This window comes from Pleurodeles waltl, chromosome 2_1 (genome assembly GCF_031143425.1).
Source record: "Pleurodeles waltl isolate 20211129_DDA chromosome 2_1, aPleWal1.hap1.20221129, whole genome shotgun sequence".
NCBI lineage: Eukaryota > Metazoa > Chordata > Amphibia > Caudata > Salamandridae > Pleurodeles > Pleurodeles waltl.
Genome location: NC_090438.1, coordinates 201,141,638 through 201,159,721, shown reverse-complemented (window position 1 = coordinate 201,159,721; position 18,084 = coordinate 201,141,638). Strand labels below are relative to the sequence as shown.

Sequence of the window (18,084 nt, the reverse complement as noted above, 5' to 3'; positions counted from 1 at the left end):
AGGAAAAGGAATAAAACAAATTAAAAACCACTTAAGCCATGTCAATGAGAGCCACAGCACTGTGGGAAATGTATGACCGCAAATAATAGCATTTTCTGGTTGAAAAACCCCACCAAAGCATCCAAAGAGTTCTAGGAACTATAACTGCACTGGTACTTGTGGCAATACTTGCAAACGACTGCCAGAAAGCAGCACTGATATCAGAGTTTCAACCCCCAACCTCTCCCCCCTCCTCACCCCCAACTCTCAGCCCCCGCGCATGGGAGTGATATAATAGCATAAAAAAATCGCTAACAGGTGAACGACAAACATTTGAACGGCTAGTGAGTCACAATTTCCACTGTGGATAGACTGATGCAGGATGACAATTCAATTGATGCTACTAACAGCGGAGTTTGAAAGAGACGAGAACACTCAGTATTTATTATGAGGAACTCGGAATAGTCTGCATAATAACTCAAAGTCTACCTGCAGCAGAGCTAGCAATGCCATAGCAAAGCGCCAAGACACACCGGTAACTGATCACTCAACCTGCTTGATAATAAATGCTTTCTCGTAAAGGCCTTTGTTGTTGAAGCCCTTTCCAGTATGAACAGGCTTCCAACTTCCTTCCTATTATAAAATAATAAACCCATTTCTCTCATAAATATCAGATGTAGTTTATTTGGGCACCAGATGTGATACAGCAGGATATCTTTGTTTCATACCTTCTGAAAAAGCTAGTCAATTCTACATGGCAATAGTCAAGGGTGGCTCAGGCTACCCGGGAAGAACTCAGTGACTACTTGTTGCTTAATCCCCTTAGATTAAACTGCACTACTGTACATGTTGATTTGTTTTGATACCTCAATAATAATCTCTTATGTGCCCTCACATATTTAGCACAATTAATATTTTATAACATTTAGACAAGTGCTAAGTAAATGTACTAGCAATGTTTATTTGTGCACTCATTTTTGTGCATATGATACTGAACATGCGCACATTTTTCACGTATAAGCCAAGAGTCACCAAACAACATTTAACATTATCATAATTCCATTTTGTGAAAACTTCGTACAAGCATGATTTCATTTATCTGTCTCAGTGTATCATTGTCGCACTATTTTGTGTGGTGCACTGATGAATAAATGGCATTTTGTTCATTTCACTGAATGTAGTCCATGGGCTCGGCGACTTTGGTAATTCATTTACAAAGTTACCCAACTGCGCAGTGTCCTTTTAGTGCAAATCCTATAAGGAAGCGTTTGTTAGAAACGTCCTTATTTTTCATCCAAGTGAGTTTGTTAAAAAATGTCCTTGTTTTTCATCCAAGTGACCATTAGTCAAATGTAAACTTAAAACTCAAAAAAAGAAAAACTAAACTAGAGTGGGAAAAATGTCAGTATTCATCTGACCATACCACATTAAATAGCTTAAAATTAGTATAAAATAAAAACACGACTGTAAACTGCAAGCATTGATAACCCCTGCTCCTGGGTTCCGTTGATGCTCCTTCCTGTCTTAAACCTGTGCAGTATCCGGTTTTGGAGGCTCGGCCGATTGCGAATCCAGGGCGGTGTATTTAACTGTGAAACAAACAGGAAAAACAAGTGTTACAAATAAATATTGTATAATATTTAATAAATTCATCTATTTTTTCCAATTTCTACTGTATTACTCAAGTACCCCCGAGACTGCACTTGAAGTCTAACTTGATTGTGAATTTAAACATTCACGTATGTTTTTCAACTGAAGGCATCCAATGAAAAGGAAGATAAACAGTATATACATATCTCCAAATGTACGCATTTCAAAACTGTGGCAGATAAAACATTCTTTAAAAAAAATCAATATAATCTGTAGCACCTTCTAGCTTTTCAGGTTTGACCTCAATGAGGGTGTTCGAAATTGGGTCCCTAGATGTCAAAGATATGCACCCTATCTAAGTAGGGGCCACAATCCTAGTCAGGATAAGTCAGATACACACCCTAAATAAACCTGTGCTTATCCTCTGGTACCCTGGCACAGAGCAGTCAGGCTTAACTTTAGAGACAATGTGTAAAGTATTTGTGCAACACTTAAATTACAGTAACCCAGTGAAAACACCACAAAAAGGACCCCGCACCAGTTTACAAAAAAACTGAACATTTTGACGGGTACAACAAGGCCAAAACAACAGAAATCCAATAAGTAGAACTCAAGATATGAATTTTTAAATAATGAACTGCAGTGTAGTGCTTAGAAGTCAATAGAGGTAAAAGGTTACTTGAGGTCGCACTAGACCGAGGTAAATCGCAAGTTCAGGTCAACAGCGATGGAGGGCAGGCCGGCTACAGCACCCACACAGGGCTCGCTGAAAAAGTACCTTGGATGGAGCAAGTGTGGGAGTCAAAAAATTGATGTGTCGGTTCCAATTCATGCAGTCCGTCAGATGTGTCGACGTCAAGCCTTGCAGTCAGGTCCCACTTCATCATCGAACCCGTTCCAATGCAGGTGTTGCATTGTTGTTGAGCCGCATCTTAATGTCTCCAGATCGGCACAGCGTCGTCGATGAAACTCACAGACAGGACCTGGGCTGTCGTCCAGTCAGCACTGTGTTGGCGTCAAAGGGCACTGCGTCAGTTCCAATCAGTACAGTGGCCTCAACGCGTTGATTTTTTAAAGAAAAAACAGCCACAGAGTCTCATTTCAAGACCCAGGACTGGATTGGCACTTCTTGGCAGGACAGATTTCACAGTTGGCAGAGTCCAGCAGCTACAGCAGGGTTGGCGGAAGTCTTTATGGCCCGAGACTTGAAGAACAGGAGGAAAGTCAGCAAGCCCTTGGACAACTTGGTTTCAAGGATGTAGAGAACAGGTCCAGTCCTTCTCATTTCTAGGCAAGAAGCAGCAGGCCAACACAGCAAAGCCGGTAGCAGAGGGGCAGTCCCTCTTACAGCACAGCAATCAGCAGGCCAACACAGCAATGCAGTTAGCAAAGTGGCAGTACCTCCTGGCAGCACAGTAACTCTTCCTCCTGGCAGAAGCTCCTTGGTTCCAGCAGAGTTCTGATTTGGTGGGGTTTGGGGTCCAATACTTATACCAAGTTGAGCATTTCAAGTGGGGGGGATACTTCAAAGAGAGGCCTCTGAAGTGCACGAAGCCCCTGCCCTTCCTTCTCTGGCTCTCGACACACTACAGGGGGTTATGTAGCTCTCTGTGTGGGGAAAGGCACGGCCCTATTCAGGTTAAAGTGTCAGCTCCTCCCTCCCCATCTAGCCCAGGAAGGCCCATCAACCTGGTGATGGGACATTGGGATGTAAATATCAAACCCCAGATCCTTTTGTGTGTGACTGTCAAGAGGGTGCACAAAGCCGATCTGTCACCGACCCCAGATGTGTATTCAGAGACAAGTAGAGGCACAGGATGGTTAAAGTAAAAAAAAAAAAAAAGTCCCCTTTCTAAATGTGGAATTTTCAGACTTACAATTTAAAATCCGACTTTACCTTAAGTTGTGATTTTAAAATTGTGAGTCCAGAGACACCAAACACCAAATGTCTATCTTTTCCCAATTGGAAATTATACCTAAAGACTGTTTCAAGGTAATCCCGATGTTAACCTATGGGAGAGATAGGCCTTGCAGTAGTGAAAAACAAATGTAATAGTTTTTCACTACCATGACATGTTAACCTTATAAGAGCATGTCCAACTTTTTACATACACTGCACCCTGCCTTTGGGGCTAGCTAGGGCCTACTTAGGGGTGACTTACATATAAGAAAAGGGACAGTTTGGGTCACGCAAGATCGAAAGTTTAAAACTGCACACACAGACTCTGCAGAGCTGGCCTGCGACATGTTTAAAGGGCTACTGTAGTGAGTGGTACAATCAGTGCTGCAGGCCCACTATTAGCAATTAATTTACAGACCCTGGGCACATACAGCGCACTTTACCAGGGACTTACAAGTAAATTAATTATGCCAATTGTGGATAAGCCAATATCACCATGTTATCTGTACAGAGCACTTGTACTTCAGCAATGGTTTGTAGTGGTAAGGTGCACAGTATCCTAAAGCCAGCAAAAATGAAGTCAGCAAAACAGGAGGTTAGAAGGCACAAATTATGGGGAAACCAAGCCAAGGATGCCGGTCAAACACATATCCTCCCAAGCTTAAAGTGGGGAGAACTACTAAACCTCTTGGGAGGTCTCTTCACTAAGACAGAATAACCTGGAAAGACATTGGCTTGGTATGTTACAGGACGGTGTCCCATCATATCCATTCCCTGTCGGGAGATGGACCACCACAACAGATTGAGATTCTCACCCCCCTCATCTGCATTAACCAACTGAGGAGCCTGTGGTCTGTCTGAAGCAGGAAGTGAGTGCCAAATAGGTATGGCCTTAGCTTCTTTAGCGCCCAGACCACAGCATAGGCTTCCCTTCAAATTGCGCTCCATCTCTGTTCCCTGGGGATTAACCTCCTACTAATAAAGGCTGCAGTTTGATCCAGGCCCTCTTTATTTAGCCGTGAGAGCACGACCCCTATGCCATGCTTTAAGGCATCTGTCTGCACCACAAATTCTTGGGAGAAGTCGGGGCCTTGAGCACAGGTGCCATGCACATGGCCTCCTTCAGGGTGTCAAAAGCTGTCTGGCACGCCTCTGTCCAGATCACCTGATATGGCTGCTTTTTGGAAGTCAGCTCTGTCAAGGGGGAATCAATGGTGCCAAGTCCCTTGATGAATCTCTGATAATAACCAGCGAGGCATAGGAAGGCTCTCACTTCTGTCCGAGCCTTGGAGGGGTTCCCAAGACAGAATGGTTTCAATTTTGGCCTGGAGTGGCTGCACCTTACCCCCTCCTAATTGGTGAGCCAACAGTCCACTGAACCGTGCCTTATCTAGCACTTACTGGCCTTGATAGTCAGGCCTTCCCTCTGCAGAGCCTGAAGCACTTCCTTCAAGTGGCACAGGTGATCCTCCCCATTAGAACTGAAGACCACAATGTCGTCCAGGTAGGTAGCACTGAATTCCCCTAGTCCAGCCAGGACCTGGTTTACTAATCTCTGGAAGGTGGCAGTTGTGTTCTTTACCCCAAAGGGCATGACCCAGAACTGAAAGTTCACTTCTGGTGTAGAGAATGCAAATCTATTTTTCCCCATCGGTCAAGGCAAGGTCAAACATGCTAAAGAACTTGCCAACTCCAAGACTATCTATGACCTCATCAGCTACTGGGGATGGGGTTTGCATCAGTCCTAGTGATTGCATTGAGCCCACAGTAGTCTACACAGAATCATAGTTCAGGTGTGACACCTGGCAGGAAAGCCTTGAGGACCAGCACCACTGGGCTGGGCCAAGGGTTGTTGGAAGACGCAATAACCCCTAATACCAACATTTTGGGAGACCTCCTCCTTAATGTTAGCCCTCACTGTCATACCTGCAAATTTTGTTTTTCAGAAGTGGGCTGTCCCCAGTGTCAATATCATGGGTGCACCATGTAGTGAGGCCTGGGGTAAGTGAGAATAGAGTTGTAAACTGGCCAAACAACTGGAAGCAGTCTTTTTGTTGATCTAGGGTCAGTGTAGGGGAGAGGCTGACACCCTCCACTGACACATCCTGCTCTTTGGAAGATAGTTTGGGGGAGAGGTTCACTCTTCTCTTCCACCTCATCATCAGTTACCAAGAGCATGGTCATCTCTAACCTCTCAAAGTGGGACTTGAGGAGGTTCACATGCAGGACCTTCAAAGGTTTCCTAGGAGATTCCAGGTCCACCAAGTAGCCTTAAAGGGCTCTTCAGCTCCTTTACCACATAGGGTCCAGACCAGCAATCTTGCAGAGCATGGGGCTCCATGGGCTCTTTTACCCACACTCTCTGACCAGACAAACTCAACCAGAGTGGTATTCTTGTTTACCATTGTTTCATGTCCTCTTGGCTAGCTTCCAGGTACTCCAGTGCGAGCTTCCAAAGGGGGCTATCTGGCTGTGGAATGACAGCATGTAGCTACCTACATCCTGGGGTGGCTTCTTGGGAGCTTGCTCCCAGCCTTTAACCAAACTGAGATGTCCTCTCACAGGGTGACCATATAGAAGTTCAAAAGGGCTGAAGCCAACCCCCTTCTGTGGCACCTCCCTGCATATGAACATGAAGTCATGGCAGGAGGTTGCCCCACTTAAGCTTCATGGGTTCAGGTAGACCCATAATCATGTCTTTAAGGGTATTGTTGAACCTTTCAACCAACCCACTGGTTTTGGAGTGGTAAGGAGTGGTGAACTTGTAGACCACTCCACACTCCTTCCACATGGCCTTCGTGTAATTAGACATGAAGTTGGTACCCTGGTCAGATACCACCTCCTTGGGGAAACCCACATGGGTAAAGAATCCCATCAGTGCCCCAGCCACGATGGGCGCAGTCACTGTCCTCAGAGAGACAGCTCCAGGTACCAGGTGGCATGGTCCACCAAGGCCAGAAAGAATCTGTTGCCCATAGCTGTCTTGAAATCCAGAGGCCCCACAATGTCTATGACAACCTGCTCAAAAGGGGTGTTTACAACAGGAAGAGGTTGCAGAGGGGTCTTGCACCCCCTCCCATCTTGCCACTCACTTGGCAGGTGGAAAAAGACATTCAGATTGCATCTGAAGCTTTCCTCACTTGAGGCCGATAAAAATGGGTGACAAGCCTGTCAAAGGTCTTGTCTTGCCCCAGATAACCTGCCAGTAGCACATCAAGAGCCACACCCAGTAGGAAGGCCCTGAAACTATGGGGTACCACAACACAAGTGTTGCACCAGGCTCAGAAGCTTAGGCTCACTACACAGGAAATCATTCTTCCAGTAGATTAGGTGCGAGGGAGAGGCGACACCAGTTGCTTGGTCTTCAGCCTGCTTCTAAAGACCCACAAAAGTAGGGCATTCCTTCTGCTCACAGCATACCTCCTCCCTGGTAGGACCTCCTTCCTGCTGCCAGATGGTCAGGTCACCCGGTTCAGCTACATCTTCCACTCAGGGTCAGCCTCCTACCGGACCATGGGAATCTCAGGAGCGAGTTTCCTGTGCCCCTTGCAGTTCCTCATTTTGTCAAGTACCTGGTTCATTTTTCCAGGCTCCAGGTCTTCTTGACCACCCTGTCGGGCTGCCATGGACCATGTGGTCACGTACACACTCAGGCAGCCCCATCATCTCCAAGGGCAACCTAAGTCCGCCTCCTTCAAGATGGTGTGCTCTAGGTCATTACCCAGCAGACAATCCAAAGGCATTGATAGACTGACAGCTACCTTCAGCAGACCTGAGACCCCGCCCCCATTCAAAGGGAACCAGAGACACTGGGTGGTAGCTCTCACGATTGTCAGCAGAAACTTGGTGGAATGTGTTAGGGACTACCTGCTCTGAAGACAGCAGATGACACCTGACGGTGGTCATGCTGGCTCCTGTATCTCTCAGAGCCTCGACCCTCTGCCCATTGATGGATACCCACTGACCGTACTTCTTGGTATTGTCAGACATGTGGGTTCTCTGTACCATCTCTCCTCCATCACCCAGGGGCACTAAGGTCAGTTCTACAATACCCCTAAAACAATCTAGGGCAATCTCCTCCCCAACCGCTACAACAGTCAACCCCAGTGACTGCCCATCAGGTGAGGGTCTTTGCCTGCTTGGGATACTTGGCATCCCCTTTGTAGCGTCCTTCTTGCTGACACTCCAAGGGAGCCGTTCCTGCAAACTTATTCTCAGATAACCATTTATTTTTATTTTCAAAAGGGGGAAGGGAACCCTGACCCAGAGAACTAGTTTGGGGCCTTTTAGAGAACTCCTTGTTCTTTTTGTCCCCTTCCTCCTTCTGATGAGGACCCTGTGATAAACCACCTCCCCTCCCCCCCAATACCTTCTTATGAACACTGGTGTTGACTCAGCAGTCCGCATCCTTAACAAGCTCTCTGGGGGTCAGTGAGCTTACTATAAACAACAAAGGCAGAGATATAGGGCTTTGTAAATCTCAAAATGGATTTTGCGTCCTGGCTGCACCATGTAAGTGTTGCAATCCCAACGTAAAATCTTAGTAAATCTGTGTCTTGGTCCACAAAATTACAAGTAATTCATTTATTGTAGGAGCCCAAAGCCAGAGGACAGTTAAGTTGGTAGAGGGGAACAAACCAGCAATCACCTTGTAAATGCAATCACACAGTGAACATTTTTTTTTTTTTTTTTTTGCCAATTACCAAATTTCAGGATGGTAAAAAGTAATACGTCTGTGAACAGGAAACTAATCACTACGTGTCCAATATCGGACATCAATTAAGGGGGAAAAGGACAAAACGTTCATTGTGATATGCAAAGCAAATGGAAAAGTGAGTTTGTAAGGTTTATGAACAAGATCCAACATTCCCGAGATTCATAAATGTTGCTTGGGAACATTTCCAATAGCAAACCAATTTAGCTACACAAAACAAACCTCCACGAAATAGATCACAAGAAATTAAAAAAGCCAACAGGAATTAATCTCATGGCAAAGTGGATGATATTAAGTAATAAGAATTAGAACATTGGAACGTTGGCAGCTCCATTGAAAACAATGGAGCGCTCCGGGCTTTTACTGGCCGGTAAAAGCCCGCAGCACCAACATTCCAATGTTCTCTTTGTTCACAGCAAGAGCTGTGAACAAAGCCTCACGGAGCCCGAGGGGATTTTAATACCCTCGGGCTTCGTGAGGAATTTGTTTTATTTAATAGAACATTCTGCCCTGAGTGGCAGAATGTTCTAATAGCCTTAGAACCCGTCGTAGCGGGCTCTACCGGCTATTAAAGGCCCTCTCCCTTGTTAAAGGCCCTTGCCTTTAATGCGGGAGCGGGCCTTTAATAGCCGGTAGAGCCCACTACGGCAGGTTCTAAGGCTATAGTAGATTCGTGGACAAACAGGAGTTAAATCCGAAGTTGAAATTCCAAATCTCCTTGAACTGGATACAAGACTGATCCACAACATCATGGTGAGGTGAAAAGAAAAGATGAGTAGGAAGCACTTTAGTCTCCACTGCCAAACCCATGATGAAGGACTCTACAAGGTTTCAAAAAGGTGTTGATGATCTAACAGACAAAAGAAATCCGCTCATGGATTACTTCCATCACCAAATCGTTGAGCCAGTCATCGTGAGTAAGAGGGGCCTTTAGCTTCCACCTATGTAGGATAGACATCTTGATGATTGCCAGGGATTAGTCAATCCATCTTTCCTCATGGTGAGTGAATTCAAGGGTATCATGTAATAGTAGTTGCAGATGGGAAAAAGATAAATCAGTTTCACTCTTCAGTGTGGATTTAACATTTTTGCCAATATATCCATATGGTAAAGCCAGACCAAACCCAATTCATCATGTCTCTATTAAGATCTCTAAGAGTTGGTGACAGGGCACCTATTGACTTGGTGCAGTATTTGTCGAGATCAGTGCCAGTCATGTAATGATCTGAAAATGCTGAACTGAAGCTATGCTTCATGAAGGTCATCGTTAGGAGTTTCTAGTAAATTTCCTTGAGTTACTAACACATTAGCTTGAAGTGAACCTCGCCTATTAGTGTGTTTTACAGGCCAGCTACAATCCCTTCGAATTTGCTCAGTATTTTAAGGTACAGATGTATTGGGCTAGTAGTGTAAAGCACCATGTAAGATGTGTAGTTCAGAGTGATGACAGTGTTTCACTTGCACATATCTACAGTGGTGATCCAGGCCGCCGCTGAACTTTCAATGGTCTTTATTGTCTCAAAGGACTTGAAGATCTCTTTAGTTAGTAGATGGTCAAGCAGAATTATACCCTTCCTCAACCAATCCCTTCAGCACACAGTGAACATGAGAAAGCAGCAGATTACTTCAGATCATTATTAGGGGGCCATGAAACTGGATTATAGATGAATACTGTGGCAGAAGCCTGCAGCCTTCCGAAGAACTCCTGCTGAAGTCATCTGCTGCCTGTTCCCAAGCAGTGTTGCAGCAGGAATCCCCTGCAGAACACAGACAAATGAGTGCTCAGCTGCAATACTCTTGCTTTCTACCAAACAACAGTATGTTAAGAAGTTGGAGCCTTTCCTGCATACCCTCCCGTAACTCTTACCTACTTTGTGTGTGAGTGTGATGTTCACCACTTTTGCCTATGGGTACATGTCAAAGTGTTCAACTGGGATTTGGAGTGGTGACTGCGGTGGATCTCATCTCCCATACTAATGAGACTGTCAGACCTTAGAGTTTGCCAGTGATATTATCACAAGGTTAAGTTGGGCACCAGTAGAGCAAGATGATAAAATGGAGAATGAGAAAGCATACATAGCATGTGAAAATGAGGTGAGAGTAGAGTATATTGAGAAAGTTGCAGGAGGGATAACAGACGAAGGGAGAGACCGACTGTCTTGAACAAGGGCAAAAACCTTCACGTTGTTGAAAAATGTAAGTGTGGCATCCTCTTCTCAGTGTGCGGTCCCAAGCTTAGGAGGTCTTTACAAAGCACTGGCACTTGCAGTACAGACAAGGTCAGGCCAAGCTTAGGGTTCTGTGTTGAAGTTTGAGTGGGATCTACTACAGTGCAGGCACACACGTCAAGGCTGGGAGAGGAGTGTGGGTAGAGCATACTGCTGCAGTTGGGACTGAAAGCTGAATGGTCCTGCAAGAACCAGCTCTAACACTGATGGAATAACCCTACTAGACACAGTTACTGTAGCTGGGGATTAACACAGCACACATGTTCTGGAGCAGAGGCAGTGTCTATTTCTTTCAGTGCATGAGTACTGCAACTGTTGAGGGAAGTAGCTGTGCTGCTGAAGAGGACAGGTGATATATATGGCTGAGGACAAAAGCAAGCAGGACACACTTCTAGGTTAAAGGTGCATCTTCTGGGGTTTTTGCAGTGTATATTTCTGCAGTGCACAGGTGGAGGTAAAATCACTGTATGTACCAGCAGCGCAATGCTGCTATGCAGTATCTGAATGTGACTTTTAGTACAGGGGGCAAGTGCTGCAGCTTGATGGAAAGGAAGGCATGCTTCTGCGGTACACAGGTGATACAGCAGGGGGGTGGGGTTCGGGAGTGTATTGCCAAAGGAACACAGGTACTGGAGTGAAGGGGGGTACATACAAAGCAGAGGTGCTCTGATGCAACCGGAAGCAGTTCATGATTCAGCAGTTCACAGGTGTTGCAGGAGGGTAAAGAGTCTATATTCCTGCAGTACTGGGTCTGAAGCTAGGACATGAAGCATTTACCAAGTATTCAACGGGATTAAAGCACTGCCATCACTTATGGATAGGTTGTCACGGTCTATAAAGTGCATTTATTTTTAATAAAACTTCTACTAACCCCAGCAGTAGACTTTCATATGCATTTTTTCACCTCCTTTTTTCTTTCTAGGCTAGTCTCAGTTATGTAAAAAACAGACAGGTCCATCTGACCTAGCCATCAGCAAACATACCAGTGGCGGCTGGTGACATTTGAAAGTGGTGGGGCATAGAAGTTTGTGAAGAGTGCCCTACGGCGAGAGAGTGTAGCGAGTGAGCCTGACTGTCCTAAGGCGAGTGGGGTGGGGGTGGGGGTGGGGAGTTTGGGGATGTCAGCTTCTTCCCCGTGATTTTTTTTTTTTTTTTTTAAAGAGTGGTGTGGGAAAACAGGGCTGATTGCAGAGGCCCCCTAACTTTTTGCCCCCATTTTCCACTTTATGCTGGTGTTTTCCTGACTCTGATGGTGCCCTGGGTACTGCTAACCAGTCCCAGGGCCTGTGCTCTGTGTAAAATGGATATGCAAATTAGGCTAATTATAATTGGCTAAGTTAACCTACCTATAAGTCCCTAGTATATGGTAGGGCATGTAGGTTTAGGGACCACAGCATAGGTGGTGCACACCTAGGTGCATTGCTGAGGTGCCCAGTGTCATTTTAAAAGCAAGCCTGCCTTGCTGGCTGCTTTTAAATTAAAGTTAAATGCAAATTCGACTTTGGAATTAAAGGTACTTCCAAAGTCTTAAACTACCTTATTTTTACATATAGGTCACCCCTAAGGTATGCCCTATGTGCCCCTAGGGCTGGGTGCCATGTAACTATAAGCAGGGACTTTATAAAAATAGATTTATAAGCCCTGGTGAGGTAAAAACAGCCAAATTCGTTTTTCCCTCATTGAAGTAAATGGCCTTCATAGGCTAGAATGGGCAGACTTTATTTTAAATTTTAAAGTCTCCTTAAATGTTACATACCACGAATTTGGTATCAAATTAATTGTTGTAATAAATCCCACAACTTCCAGTTGTTGGATTTAATATAACTTGTTCAGGTAAAAAGTTTAGACTTTACCTAAAAAGTTGCCAATTTCAGCTCTGCATTGTTTTTGCTGCTGTGCTCTGATTGGCCAGCCTGCAGCAGCTTCTGCCAGGCTACTTTAATGAGGTGTGAAGTGGCCTGGCTTCACACAAAGGAATGTGCTTGGGGGAGAGAATCTCCCCTCAGCAGATGGTGAGGCAGGAAGGGGGAGGGCTGCCAAACTGGTCTTCAAAGGCAGAGAAGGACATTTGCAGCACCCAGCAACACCCCCACATCCTGCAACCCCAGACAGCTAGGTGCCCCCTTGATTAGATTAGGAGAGGGCAGGAGAGGGGTGTGTTTATGATTTTTTGCCACACCAGTGGGTGGGCTTAGCCAGATCTCTCCTCCAAAAATCAGATTCATCCATTTTGGATTTTTAGAGACTGTTGCCTTCTGGGATGGATTTTTGCCACACTTCCCAGGAAGTGTCATCACAGGGGGACGACCCTGTCCCTGATTGGAGAACCAGGGCCCCCCTGCTTTTCACCCAGGAGCAAGGATAAAACTGGCAGACCTGCACCCACGCCTCAGATCCCCACCAAATTTCAAGAAGAAGGAACTACAAGGAGAAGAAGGACTGCCCTGCTGGACCCCTGGCCTGCACCTGGACCCTGCACTCAGAAAGACTGCACCAGCTGCACACTTGGGCTTCACCACAAGAAGGACTTTGCCTGGCTTCCACTGGTTCAAGGAGGGACTCCCTGTTTGCTACAGGTGAAAAATTGCTATCCAGAGTCCCCTGCACCAACTCCTGAAAAAGTGACCAGCTGACCACTGTCCAGTGGCCAAAAAGGAGTTTGCGCCAGGTGCATTCTGGGAGTTGAAGTCTGCACTTCCCAAGGACCATCACAGAACTTCTGGACCCTTGGGGTGAGCTGTGGACCCCAAAAGAACCTTAAAAGAACATCTGGGTGAAGCCCCAGAAGTTTGGAAAAGATTGGAGAATTTTTGAAAAAAAGCTCCATAAAGTGACCGACCCGACGCAGAAATTCTAGCCGGCTTGCCTCAACCGCGACCCGGCCTGACTTCGTGGTTCGTCCCGGTAAAGAAAAACATCCAAAAAAGAGACTAAGTCTGAACGTAAAAAGTTGACCGGGACCTCCCAGCCATCGTATCCGAGAAGGGCTCCATGGACGTCGGATCAAGATCCAGGTTTACCCCGGTCGAAGGATTTTCATCTCGAAAAAACGACTAAGTCCGAAGGTAAAAATCACCACCGAGGAAACCGACTTCGCGTATCCGGACAAGGGCTCCAGGAGGTCGGATTCAACTGGCAGGTTCGTCCCGGGGAAGAAAAACATCAAAAAAGAGACTAAGTCAGAAGGTAACTTTTTAACCGAGGCCTCCCGCGACTTGTAGCCGAGCAGGGCTCCATCGCGGTCGGCCTGAAAGTTTGACTTTGCCCCGGTCCTGGTGCAACCAGATGACCCGATTGGCGCTTTTTGTTTCTAAGCGCTAGAAAATAATAATACTTTAAAAATTCATATCTCCGGTTCCCCTGAACCGATTTTAATCGTTTTTGTGTCATTTTAAAGATAAAAATATAAGCTATTTTTATAAATTGGTTTTGGATTTTTAAACTGTTTCCTGTGTTTTATTTAATTACTGTTTTGTGATATTTGAATGCTTTACACTTTGTCTCCTAAGTTAAGCCTTGACGCTCGATGCCAAGCTACCAAGGGTAGAGCTGGGATTAATTTACTGAGACCTAACTGTACCTATGTGGAGGTTAGTGGCTTGTTGCTAGGTGTAGGTACCTACCTGCCCTACCAATAACCCATTTTCCAACATAATTGGAAGCAGCGACGGGATCCTGTACTTGTGTTCAATATCACGTTACAGTTTTGGGTAAAACAAATTAAAAATCCTTTAAATTGTCCTAGTGCAAAAATTGTTTTTAATTTCTAATTTGGATTAATTTCAATTATTGAATTTTTGTAATTTTTCTAAATTCTTGTTTCCAATTTTTGCAAAAAGTTTTTGTTGACACAAAAATAGGGAACCATGGAGCTTGATCTGGCTAGCCTACCCACACTGACAGTAGTCCAGCTTAGGGGGTTGTGTATTGAAAGAGGGTTGCCTGCAACCACTGATCTCAGGAAGCAAATCCTGATCACATCCCTGACAGCATGGGCTGAGGCCCAAGAGGTAGAGTCAGAAGAAGCTCCAGAGGAGGGAGAAAGAAGGGAGGATGCAAGCTCTAACCACTCAGGGGAGGGAAGGCATCTGACCCTAAGTGAGGACGAGGAAGAACGGTCCTCAGTAAATACAGTCACTAGGGGCAGATCCAAAGCTAGTGGTGGGAAGGGGGTCCTTTCAGGAGGAGAGAACCCATCCATCAGAGAAAGAGAGCTGGAGGCCCAGCTAGCATACATAGCTTTGGAAGCAGAGAAGCTGGCCCTAGAAAAGAAAAAGTGGGCATACAAAGAGAAAGGAGATGGAAGCAGCGACAAAGAAGCTGAGGTGTCCATGGGTGGGGGAGTTTGCCCCAGGTTACCCAAGGGGGTAGTTCCTGCTTATGTAGAGGGGGATGACATAGATAAGTGGCTGGGGGCCTTTGAGAGGGCACTCCAAATGAGAAGGGTTAGGCCTCAATACTGGGGTTCCCTTTTGTGGGAGTTGGTCCCCAACTCAGGGAGGGATAGGCTTCTGACCTTAAGGGGGGAGGAGGCAGATTCATACCCTAGTATGAAGAGGTGCTTAGCCAAGAAGTTTGGTCTGACCCCAGAGCAATATAGAATGAAGTTCAGGGACACCCAGAAGGTCAGTACCCAGTCTTGGGTTGACTTTGTGGACATTTCACTAAAGGCACTAGAGGGCTGGATTATTGATAACAAAGTAGATACTTATGAGGGGTTATACAATCTGATCATGAGAGAGCACATCTTGACCAATTGTACCCAAGAAAGGTTACGCCAGCATCTAGTGGACTCTAAGCAGACCAACCCTAGAGAGCTAGGGGAGGCAGCTGATGAGTGGTTGAGAACCAGGGTGGTTGTCAAGTCCCAGGGGGGAGACTCCAAGAAGGGGGGGACAGGTCCCCAAAAACCTAAGGAGGGAGGTGGTAAGCCCACCACAGAGACTCCCTCTGTACCCCAGAACCCTAAGAAGGAGGAGAGTAAATCCCACTCCCACTCTGACAAGCAGAGACAGGGAGACCCAGGGTTAAAAAAACTCTTGGACAGTAGGGCTTGCTTTGACTGTCAGCAGACAGGTCACTTCAGAAGAGATGCAGCCTGTCCAAGGAAGGTGGTTAGCACTGGGCTGTCCAGTGTAGCCATAGAGGAGGATTCCTCAGATGATGAAGTCCTCCTAGCATTGTGCTGGGAGACAGGACCAGATGGTAAGCTGGTGATCCCTGAGGGTGGGAGTAGGCACTTCCACCACATTCAAGTGAATGGGATCCCTACCACTGGCCTGAGGGACACCTGTGCCAGTCACACTATAGTGAGTGACCGGTTAGTGACGCCAGACATGTATGTCCCAGGAAAGACAAAGAAAGTCAGGATAGCCACAGGGGAGGTCACCTCCAAACCTGTAGCCATAGTGCCCCTAGAGAGGGAGGGTATCCTTGACTGGATTAGGGTGGTAGTCAGTGCTGACCTCCCCCTAGATTGTATCCTGGGCAATGACCTCCCAGAGGTGAGTCTGGTCACAGATGGGGTGGTCGCCCAGGGCGCCCCCCCAACCCAAAGTCCTGGGGAGTCAGTCCCTACAGTTAGGAGACAGGGGTCCCCAAGAAAAGGAAAGAAGAAAAGGAAGGGTAGGCCACTCTTAAAGAGAGTTCCAGGGAGCCAAGGGCCTTCTGCCCCAGTAGGGGGGGAGACCAGAGTCGGCACTGGTGAGGCCTCACCTGACCCCAAGGAAGTCCTGAGTAGTCAGGCAGCTGTCCAGATGCAAGGTGTTGCCCCTGCACTGACAGAAGGGAGAGTGGAAGGAGGGTGTCTGCCACAGGAGGTGGTAGCCCCCCCCCTCTAGACAGCAAGAGGGGTGCCAGGACCCCAAAGATGCCCCTAAAGCAGCTCAGCCACCTGTCAGTGGAGAGCTTAGGGTGTGGTTCTGGGTACTGACAGCTGTCAGTAGCCTCTGCTGGGTGCTAGCCTTCCTGGCAGCACTGTACTTGGCCTGGGAGGCAGACCCCAGGGCCAATAGCAAAGTAGGCCCCCTGACCCTATTGGTCATGGTGGGGTTGCTCAAGTGTTGGGTGACCTCTTTGGGTAAGCTAGGTGTTGCCCTAGCAAAGTTTGGAGTAGGGGAGGTGGGCACCTCACTACCCAAGTTGGAAGAGAGAGAGGAGGAAGACCCCCCTAGAGGGAAGTTTCAGTTTGAATTGGGTCCTTTTACTGTTGGGATGGCTTCACTACCCAGAGGGAGTGACCCTGACAGGAGGATGTAAGGCAGAGTAGGCCCTGCAAAGGGACAGCCAGTTTTCTTCACTGTCTTCCTTGCCTAACAAGCCAGGAAGACTCTCCCAGGGTTGGGCTGAGTCTCCTGGGCGTGTGGGCTGGGGGGGGGGTTGTGTGGGAAAACAGGGCTGATTGCAGAGGCCCCCTAACTTTTTGCCCCCATTTTCCACTTTATGCTGGTGTTTTCCTGACTCTGATGGTGCCCTGGGTACTGCTAACCAGTCCCAGGGCCTGTGCTCTGTGTAAAATGGATATGCAAATTAGGCTAATTATAATTGGCTAAGTTAACCTACCTATAAGTCCCTAGTATATGGTAGGGCATGTAGGTTTAGGGACCACAGCATAGGTGGTGCACACCTAGGTGCATTGCTGAGGTGCCCAGTGTCATTTTAAAAGCAAGCCTGCCTTGCTGGCTGCTTTTAAATTAAAGTTATATGCAAATTCGACTTTGGAATTAAAGGTACTTCCAAAGTCTTAAACTACCTTATTTTTACATATAAGTCACCCCTAAGGTGTGCCCTATGTGCCCCTAGGGCTGGGTGCCATGTAACTATAAGCAGGGACTTTATAAAAATAGATTTATAAGCCCTGGTGAGGTAAAAACAGCCAAATTCGTTTTTCCCTCATTGAAGTAAATGGCCTTCATAGGCTAGAATGGGCAGACTTTATTTTAAATTTTAAAGTCTCCTTAAATGTTACATACCAAGAATTTGGTATCAAATTAATTGTTGTAATAAATCCCACAACTTCCAGTTGTTGGATTTAATATAACTTGTTCAGGTAAAAAGTTTAGACTTTACCTAAAAAGTTGCCAATTTCAGCTCTGCATTGTTTTTGCTGCTGTGCTCTGATTGGCCAGCCTGCAGCAGCTTCTGCCAGGCTACTTTAATGAAGTGTGAAGTGGCCTGGCTTCACACAAAGGAATGTGCTTGGGGGAGAGAATCTCCCCTCAGCAGATGGTGAGGCAGGAAGGGGGAGGGCTGCCAAACTGGTCTTCAAAGGCAGAGAAGGACATTTGCAGCACCCAGCAACACCCCCACATCCTGCAACCCCAGACAGCTAGGTGCCCCCTTGATTAGATTAGGAGAGGGCAGGAGAGGGGTGTGTTTATGATTTTTAGCCACACCAGTGGGTGGGCTTAGCCAGATCTCTCCTCCAAAAATCAGATTCATCCATTTTGGATTTTTAGAGACTGTTGCCTTCTGGGATGGATTTTTGCCACACTTCCCAGGAAGTGGTCATCACAGGGGGACGACCCTGTCCCTGATTGGAGAACCAGGGCCCCCCTGCTTTTCACCCAGGAGCAAGGATAAAACTGGCAGACCTGCACCCACGCCTCAGATCCCCACCAAATTTCAAGAAGAAGGAACTACAAGGAGAAGAAGGACTGCCCTGCTGGACCCCT

General features: G+C 46.6%; 1 protein-coding gene across 3 annotated transcripts in view; it reads right to left on the bottom strand.

Moving 5' to 3' along the window:
- Positions 1-643: 643 nt before the first annotated feature.
- The window catches only part of CD99L2 (CD99 molecule like 2), a 584,389-nt gene continuing 566,948 nt past the window's right edge, over positions 644-18,084 (bottom strand). For 2 of the 3 annotated variants that reach the window (XM_069212400.1, XM_069212402.1), the window contains one exon: positions 644-1,568. In XM_069212400.1, the coding sequence (XP_069068501.1) occupies positions 1,504-1,568 (65 nt within the window). In that variant the 3' untranslated portion in view covers positions 644-1,503. The remainder of the gene's footprint in view (positions 1,569-18,084) is intronic. The other variant, XM_069212401.1, reaches the window with a different exon arrangement.